This window comes from Rhopalosiphum padi, chromosome 1 (assembly GCF_020882245.1).
Source record: "Rhopalosiphum padi isolate XX-2018 chromosome 1, ASM2088224v1, whole genome shotgun sequence".
NCBI lineage: Eukaryota > Metazoa > Arthropoda > Insecta > Hemiptera > Aphididae > Rhopalosiphum > Rhopalosiphum padi.
In genome coordinates this window covers 88146473-88162166 of record NC_083597.1, presented here as the reverse complement: position 1 = coordinate 88162166, position 15694 = coordinate 88146473, and the positions used below count along the sequence as shown (strand labels likewise).

Genomic DNA, 15694 nt, shown 5'->3' with positions numbered 1-15694 from the left:
AGAACGTCCGACTGGCGAGAGTAACCGAGCGCATGCGCAGCACAGTGCACACGCCGCCGATACCGTCGTTATTAATAATAATATAATAATAATTATTATTATTATCGTCTCACGCAGTCACGCCATTATTGGGCAATTGTCACTTGATATTCCCGTCGCATTTCCAATACACATAAATATATATATCTATATATATATAATATAAATCATTATATAATATCATTTATTTCCAGGCCTGGTCGTTTGCCGGCTATTTCGATCGGCGATCACTGTATTAATTATTTTTTCGTTTCGTTTTCCTTATCAGCCGAAATTTTCACTTTTTTCCGGGTTCCGATCGATCGGCCTGTTGAAGCGACAAGCGAGCAGCGACTCAAAGTCGGCAAGTCGCAAACGCTAATAGCCGTCGCCCGCCGACCAACCGACGGCGACTCGACGTCGAGACGAGCGTGCCGCCGGAACATACCAGATTACCAGCTCGACTCGCGACCACTACTACCACTACCACTGTCAGCTCCCGCCGCCACGCCATGTGCTAACGCAGTAACACCACGGTTTGCCGTCGTAATCGTCGACCGTCGTCACTCGTCGTCGCAACAGCAGCGCAACGTTATTACTCACCCTGGGCAACAGAAGCAGTGAGCTGCAGATACCGCAAAGCTGACGAGAATCGATCGTGCGCACACCCGGACGACGGCAACCACTACAGCGAAGAACCGTTCGCGCGTACGAGCAGACGACACCACTGGTAAACCGATTTTCCGTCATATTGCTTTTTTTTTTTTTTTTTCTATTAATTTTTTTGTCATCCGATTAATTAGTACCGTTTTTATAATTATTTTATTATTATTTGTTTGTTTTTAAATGTTTGAATTGCGCTGCGTATCGTAGTGCATCTCGCAAAAATCCGTGACGTAATTTATTCGTCATCGCCTATATTGTTCCTTCTATTACTATTATTAGGTATCGTTATTATTACCCCCGCTCGGTGCAGGTACTATTCGCTTTTTTTCCGTCGCGATACGCAGACGATATAAATACTAATATACCTATTGCCACCGTCGTCGTGTATTTGTTTAGATTCAGGTCAACCGGTATAATAATACGCTCGACCAGACTACTTACCAACATTTGTACCCATATAAGGCTGGTAAATTTGTTTCCCGGTGTTTGGCGAGCGTCTCCGACAAGTTTCGATTTTAATCGTCCTCGCGATTTCCCTATTGGAAATGTTCACCCGTCACTATAATATTATTTAGAGTAACTATTCTAGAATTTGTACTAGAACTGTTCTCTTCAAATACGATGAATGCAATACACATCTTTAATTTTAAAATGTATTTCTACTTTTGAAAACATTTATAACATTTATGACTTTCATATTGGCCAATCTCTTACATTAATTAATAATTACTGACTCGCTCAACATTTTTTGATTTCTTCAATCAAAATAATTAGTTTCTATATTAAATGATTAAATTATTAAATAGTTGCATCATAATTTATTCTTGAAATCTATCTATTTTTTCTTATGAATTCTTTAAATTATATTTACAATAAATACCTATGTCTAAAACATTGACATTTTTGGCACCTACTAATATAATAGGATTTACCAAAACTGTATATGTTTGTAAGTGTACTGTTTCCTTTTATTTTTGGCAAAGTAGCAAAACATTATTTGTTAGTATTTAAAAATGTTATTGACCTAATTAAATTATTTGTAATATATTAAGTATTCATAATATTTTATGTTATAAATCATGAAATATTTATCATTCCTAATTTGTAATTATTTATCAATTATAATATTATAGGAAGGCATCTACAAATTCTGTTTTTATAAAATATTGAATTTATTGTGTATTTTTTATTGATATTAATCTTTTAAATCTGCCAAAATTTTTAATTAAGTAATTGATTTATTTTAAATACTTATTTATAATTTATATTAATTATTAAATGTTGGTTATTAATAGTTAATTATTAGTTATTGCTGTTGAGATAATTGACAATATCTCAACCATTGAATTCCTCACAGATTTGTCATACCTAGTTGAGTTTTGGGTTATATTAGTTTATTATTTTCATTTATTGGATATTAGTTATTAATAATAATAATATTATTATTTATACTTGCTGTATTTAATATGAATTAATAATATTTTAAAATAACATTCTTCTTAAATTAAAAAAACAATTGTATTAATTTGCTATTACCTATATATATATTATAATTCAATAAAATATAATAACTAAAATAGTATAAACATAATTAATTTCTCATTTTTATGTACATTTTATTAAACAAATGCATTTATATTTTAGGACAATAAATATTTTGTTTACAACCACCTACTTTCAACCTGCTTTTGTCACATCCTTTTGGTATGTATTTTATAAAATACAATATTTTTTTAGTTTAATTATGATTATATTGCATAGTAGTGACTCTTAGTGTTCTATTTCATTTATACAATTTTAGTAAAAATGTTTTATGTTAGAAATAATAAATAAATAGTTTTTTAAGACCCCCTATATTTTTGTTTTCATTGATTTGCCTAAAATACGTAATACTTTGATACAAATTATTTATCTATGTAGTGTTTTTTCCAACTCAATGACCTCATCTATGATGTCATTTTCCCCCCAAGTCACGCTGTAAGCATCTGGTCATGCTAAATTCCTTGTGCCCTTTGTAGTGATTAGTTGAATGACTATGAGACATCATCTAAATAATAAACATTATATTTATTGTTTTTCAATTTATACTGTAATTTGTGAATTAAAATGTATGTTAAATGTCATGAATGAATACATTTTTGGAAATATCAATTTTAATGTGAGTAGATACCTATTCTAACTAAATTAAAATTGAAATTTTAAGATTAATATTATACTACATTAATTAATAAACAATTTGTACATAATTTTATATTACAAAACATTTTTGTTTAATCTATAATTTTCATTAAAATGTATAAATGTCTTGCTAGTGTTTTTTGATATTTGATACTATTTAAATATTAAAACTGATTTATATGTAATTTTGCTATGACGAAAATTAAAAAAAATAAACATGTATTTATCTTGTGATTTTAATGTAAGGTATAATTTATAGGCATACTTTATTTTCCTATAAATTAATAATTATTACTTGTTCATAAAACTCTGTAAAGATATAAAATGACTGCTTTTAATTTAATGTATTTTGTAATTTAAAACATTTTTAGTTATGATTAGAAATAAGATTTTTTAAATTAATTTCAATTGGTGATCATTATCTGGATACATTTTTTACTTGGTATTAATGCTTAGTCACCTTGTGTATCTGTAAGTTTGATTCCTTTGAGTAAAATATTTATTAAATATTTCGATTGTAAATTATGTAGAAAAAATATTTTCAAAATCATTAATTGATTTTGAAATAATGAGTGTTATTTTATAAAAGAATCACTCAGTATTTAGATAAATATTAAATATTATGTTAGTAGTATCTAAACAAACCATTTTTCTATCTGTTAAAGTCCTATGCTTACAAAACTTGTAAATTTGAATAGATGTTATATTATTATTATTTATACAATATGTTATAATGAATAATAAAATTATTCACTACTTTATGTTCAAAGAAAACTTACGAATGTATGCTCATTTTACAAGTATTACTAAAATCAACAATTTGTACCAGAAATACAAACTTAATACTACCTACATATACATTATATTATTATCTTTGGTATACCTCCGTTAAAAAACTATAATAAGTAATTTATAAAAAAACAAATAACAGGTTTTACTGGTAAGCCATTAATTTCCAATTTATCTCCATTTTCTAATAATTGATGAATGCTAGAGGCTTAATAATATGAAAATACACTATGCAATATAACTAGCGTTTTGTTAGACAAATTATAAATTATTAATACATTTTAATTTAATGGAGTTACAAAGAGTTATATTTTTACTTGTTTAAGTAATAATATTTAATAAATAATACATTAAATTAATTTATTATATTGTTGGCGAGTTTTAAGATACTTAAATATTTTAATTTTAAAATTAATAGAGACACAACTTTTCGCCACTTGACTGCCCTGAAGTAGAGGTTACAATCATCTAGGGCTTTTGCTGCCTCCGCTAATTTTTTTTCAAACATCTCGGTTATCTACTTCTTGTATTATTGATATCCCATTTACCTCTTTTACATCTAACCTTACCTATCATAACTTTATAGAATTTTAATTCATTTAAATTTAGTTTCAGAGATAAAACATTTGTTATTATATTATTTTTGTTTATGTAGGTATAATATGTTTATGCATTTAAACTAATTGTGTTATCTGCTGAATATAGTACTTTTATAATTTATAATTATTTATTTAATATTTACTAGTATTGAAATGTAGATAATATATTATACAGGAAGTTTATAAATGATTAGGAGTCAGAGTTTGATTGAGTATTAATATTTAGATATTTTATATTATCTACCAGTCTACCGTCTACCACCCACATTTTTAAGTGCATTCATTCAATCCCAATGAGTATAGTATATGGATTTTACTCTGTGACTTATTCCAAATAGTTTTGTATAACAAATAAATAGTTGTTTTTTATTTAAATTACCAATGCTGAACCACTATAGAAACTAAAAAAAATACATCAAGAGACCTCGTGATCCCTCCTCTTGCTAAACTGGACGGACCCAATAAAAGTATTTGGTAGATAACAGAAAAGATATAATAAAATTTTTTTTATGATCAGAATAACAATTAAATTTTGATTCTAAGTTTTTAAATAGTTACTTCTCGTAAAAAAATATGCAGCTTATATTAGACTACATTTTTAATATATAAATAAACTTCTATCTTTATTTTATTATAATATTGTTTTTTCTAAGGCATATTTATCTCCTAATAAATAATAAAATTTCAGTTTTGAAAATGACTTAATTCAATTTATACTGTAAAAGTACATAATGTGTATAAAATATGGTATTCGGTTTGATAATTTTTGTTAAGTCACTCAAACATGAGATAATAATTTGTAAAGCAGTTCAATATTATAACATTTATAACCCAACTAGAACTTAAATATTCATTTATTAATATAGCTATATAGCTTAAAATGCTTAAAGGTAATAGTAGATTTAGTATTTATTTTTACAAGTCATATTTGTCTAATTTATTGTAACAAAATTTGTTTAACCTATAGTATATTTAATTTTAGTTGATTAATTATAACACTATATAATATATATCAAACTGATTTGTAATTTTTTTGTATTAGGATTTATTTAAAATTAGTAGGTATAATACTAGGTTTGGTTCATTATTATTATAATAATTGTTAATTGAATTGTATTTTTATTATTTCTTATCAATTAAAGCCCTAATTTTACTATAATTTTTTATGCATAAGCTTATGATGTACTAATACTTAAATGATTTTTATTTTTACAGATATTTCAAGCAGTTTTGGAAAATTTCTTGCAAAGAAATTTATATCAAGTCATTAACTTAGTTTAATGTACTAGGTTATACCTACCCTTTTTCAAGACTTAATTTTAACGCACACTAAACACAACATCAAATATGTCTTCTTGGCAAGATTATGTCGACAAACACCTTATAGCTTCTAGATGTGTTACCAAAGCTGCTATCTCAGGTCATGATGGTACTGTATGGGCAAATTCCGATGGATTTAATGTTACCAAGGAAGAACTTAGCAGACTAATTGCTGGTTTTGAAAACCAAAATGTTCTGGCTGCTTCAGGTGTAACGCTAGCTGGCAGTAGGTTTATTTATTTGTCTGGTACTGATAAAGTCATTAGAGCAAAGCTGGGTAAAGTAGGTGCACACTGTGTGAAGACCCAACAGGCTGTAGTTGTTTCATTATATGAAGACCCCATTCAACCACAACAAGCTGCCTCTGTTGTTGAAAAGCTTGGTGATCATTTGGTTGCCCATGGATACTGAACGTGAATTGCAAAAAAAAATTTGATTAATGTGGCTTCAAAAATGGAAGAAAAAAATTCAAAATTCAGAATATCAAGAACAACTAAAAACTATGTGTTATGGCATTTAATATATTACATTAAATTAACCTAATCTCAATTACACCCAATAAAATAAATGTTTATAATTTTGGGAGAAATATATTAGGTATATATATATTATTTTATTTTTATTTTTTATTTATTTTTTAATGGAATACCAAACAACTATTTCATTATCTTTTATTATATTTTATTTCTGATAAGATTTTGATCCGCTGCTTGGGAACTATAGATTTGTTTAACATTATCATTTTTGTACACAAGTTTCAGATATTATTTCTACCTAATAAAAATTAAAAATTAATTATCCTCATAACTTAAAAACTGTTATACAAACTTAGTAATTCTATTGAATATTATTTGTATATTACAATTTGATTATCAGCTATTGCTATTAGTCAAATGTATGATATAATTAACTATCATCAGTTTTTTAAAAAAAATCCTTGATTCATGTTTATATTTTTCTACTATTATATACAAATATAAATAAAAAGAAAATCATGTTTTCTTTATTTTTAATGTTTTTGCTTTATACTTGTTATGATTTGCACTTTTCACTGTTCGATTTAGAAACAGTACCTAGTTAGATATTTATTCAAAACTCCATGACGAACGAAAAGATAGTATGTACCTAACAATTAAGTGTTTTGTAATTTGTTTAATATTTAATTGGCTGTGTGGTATCTTTATTTATGTTTATTAATTATTTTTTAAAATTTCTATGAGCAATAATAAACGTATAGCTTTTTATACCGATTTACGTTCCCGTGGCTACCAAGTAAAACAATTATAAAAGAAATATTGTATTGTATAATATATTGTCAAATATTTTTTTTATTATAACCAACCAATAAACAAATATTTATAGAACATTTTACACATATAGCTGTACTTTATTTAAATTCTAATTTACACAATCATCCTTATAAGTAAATATCACAAATTACATATTTTTAGAAGTTGGACTGATTGAGTTATTCAATTATATTATCATATTGGCGAACTTTAGAGTTTAGACCTGATGTTTTTTGTAAAAGTTAATTATTGTGCAAACATAATAATAGATAAGAGCATTGAACTCTTGTACTTTTTTTTATCATCATTTTCTTTAGATATAAAACATTTATTTTTCTTTGAATAGAATTATTACCGGACTGTGTGAATATATAACTGTTTATTCTGTGGCCTATTGATGAATTTTACCAACACAATAACTAGGGTCTAAAGAATGGATAATGTGTTAATAGTTTAATATTTCATTTAATTATCAGGTTATTTTTCAGATGTATTGATAGGTATTGTAATATAGGTGAACATTAATATTAAATTGGTATGTATAGTATAGTCTAAATTTGAAACTTTTATCAAACTTATTAGACACAATTATGTTTTTTTTAGGTACCTACATATCACGTGATGAAAAATAAAAAGAACTAATATTATACTGACTTCACGAATTTAAGAAGTACTTGAGGTAGTCAAGAAAAAAATAACAAAAGAAACTATCTTCTATATTTGACACAATACTGGCTTATTCAATGTTCACAGGTACCCTTATACAAAATAGATACCATGAACATAAATAATATATATTATGAATTGAATAATTTCAAAAACTGTTGAAACTATATTGGTAGTAGTTTGATAATTTATAGTACCTAATTAGTTTTTATTTAATTTATAAGGAAGTTCAGACAAATTGGACAAATTTGTAATATACTGGATATCTATTGAGCTTTTGTTCATAACCATAAATGTTTTATTCCAACATTAATTGTATTGATAAATCCATAGTGACACAGTACTCTTTAATTGGTGCATTTTCACTCTTCATTAGCTATATATGTATTATTTTATTAATCACTGTGTTGGACTTTTTACCTACTTTAGTTATAAAAGATTTATGCCCTTGAATGTTATTTATGTTTTACCTTCATATTGACTACAACTGAGAACTGACATTTTTATGTTTATGAAACAACTATTTCCGACCTTGGAATTTAATATTATATGATGACCAACTATATACATTATACATATACGCATGCTGATTTAAAAGGCTCTCAGCTTTCTCTGAATCTCTGATAACGAAACACAAATTGCGTGATTAACTCTACTATTTTTCAAAACGTTTTATTTTAATGTACAACAGGTTATCTAATATCTTTGCAAAAGAAATGAAAAATAAGTAATTAGTAACACATAATACTTTTATTCTGTTAGTAATTATTAATTTCGACTAGTTTCCATGAGTATGACTAAAATGACATAGGTACCTAATATCTACTAAATACTAATGGTGGTTATTTCTGAATTCTGAAGATTGAAGGTAGGTAATTTAAAAAAAAAATGAAATTGTCAGAATTCAAATTTGAAAGTATGTAGTACTATAATTTAGTAATTACTAGGTATATCAAATATCTAATTAGTATTTAGTATCCAATAGTATAATGCCTACTATATAAACTATTTTAGTACCTATATAACTTATAAGTAATTTTAGAAATAAGTAGGTAATTACAGCCATACTATAAAATGAAATACCATATTATAATTTGTATAAACGCTGATAACATTTAAATATATTAATATATAATATATTTAAAAATGTGTTAAGTGTAAAATATGTATTCAACTAAAAAAATTAGATTATATGTAATACAATATTTAAATACAATTGATATTTGATTACGTAAAATATATTACATTAAATGGTATTTAAATATTAAATGTATATTATAATAAATATGTTCTATTATAATATTTCTAAATTACTATTAATTATACATAATTTAATATTTTTAATATTGATAAACAATTTACATTTGAAGTAAGCCCGTAGATTTTTTAATTGTAATTGATTTTGGGAAAGGAAAACCAATTGCGGACGGTGGACTAATTGTGCAGATAGGTACCTAATAACCTAATTATATAGGCCTATCCGACTATTAAAAATATTTATCTCAATAAGTTAAGTCTAGTGAGTACTAAATATTTAATGTCTGAAATAAATTATAAAGAGAACTCTTTATTTTTCACCGAACTATACATTTGATAACGTAATTTACTGTAATTAAAATATATTATATGCAAATATATTATTAGTATTTTATTATGATTAATGACGTATCATGATAAACGTCGATAAAAAAATAACTAAATAAGTAATAAAAATTATAAAAGTAATAAAATTTTATTGATTTTAATGTAATTTATATTTAGGTAATACTGTTGTGCATTTAAATTAAATTTTATTATTTGATACATAATAAATTATAGTCAATTTTGAGATACGGCAATGACTGCTTATAGAATAATCTTTGATTAATTATATTTATGACTTATAAAAATAAGTTTTTTATTTATAGGCCCGTGTTTAGATTTTAATAATATTACAGTTTAAAAATTGTTCATCGTCGGAGACTATTTATAGTGTAGACTGTAGGTTATTGATAATATCGTTTCCCCCGTGGAAAGCTAACTGTAGAGTACCTATAATAACACGGTTATCTAGGTAATCGTGACTTATGAGTAATACTTTTAAAGTCTAGTCACCTTCTCTTTAATATTAACTAACGAGTAACTACGTAAAGATATACTATATAATATCAATATGTCTATACTCTATAAATAATTATACCTTGGTACTCTACTCTAGTAAGTACGCTGGTATAGTATCTAAAACATGCACGTACTTAAAAACATACATTTGTCCGTGATTTAGAATAATAAATAAATGGCCAATAGCTGTGTTAAGTAGTCACTGGGTACTCAAGTTTGGATAAAGACATTTAATATTTATTTTTCTGTGACTCCGTATTTTAGGCATATGAAATAAACAAAAATATTTCGTACTTAAAAATCTATAATATATACCTAGGCAGATATAATAATTTTAACATTTTAAGTTCCTTCACATAACTCTTAGGTAGGTACCGTTAAACCACGTGTAATATACACCCTAATGCTTATGTATATTTGAACAAAAACAGCATAAACTATAAATATTTATTATTTTCCAGCAATTATACAATATTACTATAAACTATACTATACTATTAAATTATATAAATTTTTTTAAATATAAAATTAATAATTATTGTCAACAAAAAGTTTACAAGTGAATATAAACATTATTTAATTACGTTTTTTCAAATTTTTAAGGTGAACAAATATTGTTTGTAATCAAGAGTTACCTATATTATTTTATACTTAAATGTTTAAAGACAACAATTTTAAATAATACTAAACTACATAATATAATTTTACTTGAAATATAAAAATATAATTAAGTAGGTACAATGTACCTACATCGATGATAATATTTTTTCTGTATTTTTATTTATCAATGCAATAACAAACGAAAACCAATTCATCAAAAATAAAAATAAAATATATGTATATAAATAATAATAATAATAATAATAGTATTTAAGTCATAAAAATGAAATAAATTGAATGCTAATTAGTAATTTATACAAATATATATTCTGCATAATGGGCTATGAGTACCTACTGCATTTTTGTGTACATATATACTAGTTACTAGTAAACTAGAGGTATTATTTATATAATACAATGCCTATGGTACTATTGATACAATGGTACATTGGTACTAATTATTAGATAGTAATTACTAATTAAGTCATAGCCCATAGGTACCTAAATTATTATAAAACAAATGTTAATCGAATTAATTATATTTTGCCTAAAACTTCAAGACCCATCCTGATAAAATTTCATAAAATCGTAATTATTTCTGGGGATAATGAAGTGCAGCTGTTTTTAAAGAATTATCTTGTGTTATAATTTTTAGGCCACGGTCCTAAAGAAACAAAATCTATTATCAAATATTACCGATTTAATTTATACATTAAAATATAGGTACCTTCTATCTACTTGAAAATAATAAACCATTGAAATTTCAAATTTGGGACGTCTTATTTTTATGTTTGAATATCAAATGCCTAAAACACCAATTAACAAATATCAATTATTGTTGAATATTATCGTAATTTTTTTAACAATAGGTTACTAAATATAAGTAATAATAATAATAAATATTATATTTAGTGGCGGATCTAGGATTTTTTTATGGGGAGTGCTAAGGTTAGGGTAATAAGGACTCGTATTCTGTATATTCCATTCTGAAAGGAAGACCCTTTTTAGTCCTTAAAATTAATGCGCTTTAGTGTGTATTGTTTTTTGGTACCAATTTTGTTTAGAAATGTGCCCAGCCTATATACTAAGAAATACATGTTGGTGTAGAGCAGCGTTTCCCAAATAATCGGCCGCGACCCATTATAATCAGGCCTCGAAAATATAATACCGGGCCTCAGAATTTAACAAAATTCTCATACCTATTCAATTTTATTATTTATCATTTCTTTTGGTAATTTGATATAATTATACTATATTATAACTTTAATTATAACTATATTTTAATTAATACATTGTTGTTACAAATTAACGCTTTAATTTTATTAAAAAATTCTATGTGGACTTACAAATGTGTTTTATTTTTTCCTTTTTTTACACAATGATAAATGTAAAGTATTTTGGTGACTCAATTTTTCTAAATAGTATTATTAAATATAAAACAAGTATAATAATTTAAAAAATTATCTTCTCTGTTTTTTAGTATAACCAATAATTTATTATAACTATCTTATCAACATTTTAGCAGATTAAGAATATCTAAATATTGTAAGTGTATGACTGCCTTTAAAAAAATCTTCCATTGTGACATAGTCATAATCATTTTTGTAAAGACTGACTTAAAAGACTTAAAGACTTCCCATGCTATCAGTTTTGGAAACCCAACACAATATGTATAGTTTACCTTCATGATTTTTTATTTTTTTGGGTACTTAAGCTAAATAAAATAAGCAGCGATGTAATGGATGGAGTTGTAAACCTTTTTTTCATTAATCATGTACAATGGGAATTTGTAATATATTAATATTGTTAATTACTTATGTTACATTGACTGTAATAAACTAACTGCTACAAACAAATTATTATTTAGAATATTATGTAATATGTTATTACTTATTTTCTCAAATAAGAATATATTGAATAGAAAATCAATATAATAAATTGATGGAACTTATTCATAAGTGGCTATTGGGTACATACTAAATGTCTACATCAGTATAAATGGACATTTTGACATAGCAGACTACCAGTTTAAAGTTTAATATAAATAACTTAAATATGTATGAAGTATAGGTTTGTGATGACCGTCATTTGTAATTTTAAAATTATATTAAGATCTATGACTTGATGTGAATATAAATCATCATACATGCTGTAAATATGCTCAATTTTTATTATATTATATTAACAAAAGGAAAAAATATTTATGATTTAAAATCTATGCTCCAATTATTGTAGTTTATTTAAAAAATATATTTGTGTTCTCAGCCTTTTATATATAGGTATCAGAATTGAGACATTTAATCATACTTATTAATTATAATGTGTAAACTATAAGTAGTATAAGTAGTAAGTATACTGAAGGTACATAAACCACTAAATAAATAGGTTTATTAAACCTACTTAGTAGGGGGGAACACTGCTCCCCTTCATTTGGTAGGTGCTTTTTTAAAAATGTATTTTAGAATAGTTAAATGTTATTCTTAAAAAAATTGGTGAATGCTGTTATCTCACAATGTAAATTATATTTTCTATTTTTATTTGATACATTTTATTATTATTTATATATGTGAGCACCGAACATTTTTTTTTTAATAGGTGGGTATTGAATACTTTTGTTTTGCCCCCCTATAATTTGAAATAATTTGTGCCTCTGCTCAGTACCTACTCAAAAAGGCTTGAGGATTTTCATATTGCAATTTTTTTTTATTATTAAAATATTCACTGATACAATTGGAGGCCAACTATATAAAATAGAAAATAAACTTCAGTCAATTAAATGCTTAACTCCCTCCATAGGTCATCACTATCAGTTGTTTTTTAAATTAATACTAAATAATAAATAAATGAAAACAAAATTAAACTTATATAAAAATGTTTGAAATTATACAAACTTAGGTATTAACAATACTTTTATTTACATTTTTTAATAACTTGTGGTATGTAAAAAGAAAAAATATTAAAATTATATGCAACATTTTATAAATAAAACTGTATATAATTATTTATAAAATATGTATGTATTGTACATGGAGTGAACGAATGATAATATACATATAGTGATAACCAGGGCTCGAATTTATATGTATTTATGAAACCAAAATATGTATTTATGTTATCAAAACATGTACATAAATATGTGCTAAGAAACTCAAAACATGTATTTTACTAATATGTTTTATTTATTAATATTTAATTATATAATATATCCATATGAGGACATATGAAACAAATTATATTTTAAATAGTAAAATTATTAAAAAAAAGGTATTAAAAATTATAAAATATAAACAAAAAAAAGCTAAAAAAAAATAAAAATATTAATTATTTTGATTACAATTTATGATAACATGCATTTTTAAATTTTCAAATTCAAAAGATCTTCGATTTGGTTGTAAAATTGCCTTATACCGACTAAATGATATTTCGACTTCCACTGATGTTATTGAACAGTATTGAATTTTGACTATGTCTGAAGGAGTAAGTTCTACATCTAATGAAACTTCTGAAGAACGACCAATATGTATACTTTTGATAGCTTTCATTTGTGCAAAACCAGAATATTTTTTACTTTAGTATTTATAATTTCACCAATTTTTCTTTGTATTTTTTAAGTTTTTTTACTGTTTTTTCTACAATATTAATTTTTAACTAAAGTTAAGTCACGGATTTCTAATTTTGTAATTACATCTGCTAAAAAAAATAATTAACAGAAATGTACACTACTTCATTTTTCAATTACATTCTTGTATAATTAATAATTATTAATAAATCTTAAATAAACAAATTGTTAAAATATGTAGGAAAAAATGGAATTGTTGAGAAATATGTAAAAACATGTACTTATGTATGAAAATATGTAAAATAAAATATAGTTAATTTTATTGGAAATCCCTTGAAACGAATTTATCACTCACCTAAATTAATTTATCAAGTCACAGTAAAAATATGTATTTAGATATAAATCCGAGCCCTAGTGATAACAATGACAAGATCATTTTTTTCAGATTGAAAAAATAATTGTAATACATTTTTAATATTATTCTAATTATACACTTTTTAATTAGTTACCTATTTTTTTTTTCAGTGTACGAACATGATATTAATTTAATATTGTAACAAATCTTATTAGGATTTTAAATTACAAATTTGAACTATAGCATTATTATAATATTTAATGTAATTCATAGCTGTTGGCAAATTGGTAATACTTTACTTAATTAGTAATAACTTGATACAAATTTTTATTTAGGTACCTACCTACTATAAATGTTGTAATTTTTGTAGGCATAACACTTGTGTTTAATACTTTAATTATTCATGTATTAAGTGAAAATTTGACTTTGTATGGGACTGCAGGATACCCAATTAAAAAAATGTTTTATAAGTTTACTATAATGTTTTATTTTTATAATGTAATACAACTAACTTATACTTAGTCATTTTCTGATTTGTTTTCTTATTTTTCAAAAAAAAAAAATACTTTTTAAAATTTAATAACTATGGATAAAGATATAAATAATCATAATACGTACTATGTACCTATTTAGGAAATAATACAATATTTTTTTGTCTATTTTATTTTAATTAAAAATGTGTCATAGGCTATACACATTGTTTTGGAATTTATCTGATATAAATAATGTTTATAATCAATTATATTTAGTAATACCTAGTAATCAATTTTCAAAATGTAGTTTCAAAAAAACTATGGTTTTATTTTATAAAAGTTGCATTGTTATTACTTACTAGTTATTATATTTAATATATACTAATATATCTATACTGGCTACTATGAAAATAAGAATAATTAAATTAGTTGTTTCTTTTACTAGTAATATTATTGAAAATGCATCTATTAAAGTACCTTTTAAAAAGTAAAGATAGTAAAGTAGTGTGTACAATTATGTGAATAATTACAATGGTTAAATTACTTAAATTATATGTCCAAATATCATATGCAAAAGAACTTTTATGTTAGTTAAAGTTCATCAATGCAATAATCAGTAAAAAAAAAAAAAAATGTTATTAGAATAATATTTGTTTTAATACCATAATTTATTGTAATAGGTATTTATTTGTGGAAACACCTACCTATGGGGTTAAGCAGTGATTCATAGTTAAAAGGGTTGCAACCCTTTTAACCAGCTGCATTAATTCATTCTTGGTATTAAAAAGGGTGCAAAAAATCAAAATGGCTCCTGTACTCTAAAAAAGGGTAAGTTAACCCTTCCTCTATACCATATAGTATAAATGGTTTTTTATATATTTTTTTATGCATAGTGTTGGTATATCTGTGTCGGCAGGGCATATGTTAGAGAGTGCGCACCATCAGACTGAATCGCATATCATTGGGGAGTACAGACTTACTGTGTGCAGTAAAGAAAAAAAAGGGTAAATAGCCTTTTATTTTTTAGCCAACCACAGTGCTTCATGCAAAGGAGTCCAAAGGGTTCCTGCCGTCCGCTATAG

At 24.8% G+C, this 15694-nt stretch overlaps 1 protein-coding gene across 3 annotated transcripts; it reads left to right on the top strand.

Annotated features, from left to right (window-relative positions):
- Positions 1-260: 260 nt before the first annotated feature.
- On the top strand, positions 261-6945 carry LOC132921766 (profilin-like). 3 transcript variants are annotated; one of them, XM_060984964.1, is made up of 3 exons: positions 261-748; positions 2329-2388; positions 5466-6945. In XM_060984964.1, exon 3 carries the CDS (start codon positions 5598-5600, stop codon positions 5979-5981), a length of 384 nt encoding a protein of 127 aa, XP_060840947.1. In that variant the 5' UTR covers positions 261-748; positions 2329-2388; positions 5466-5597; the 3' UTR covers positions 5982-6945. The 3 variants fall into 3 exon arrangements, with proteins under 3 accessions (XP_060840947.1, XP_060840956.1, XP_060840963.1); XM_060984973.1 differs by lacking the exon at positions 2329-2388; XM_060984980.1 differs by lacking the exons at positions 261-748; positions 2329-2388 and adding an exon at positions 2722-2842.
- Positions 6946-15694: the final 8749 nt, after the last annotated feature.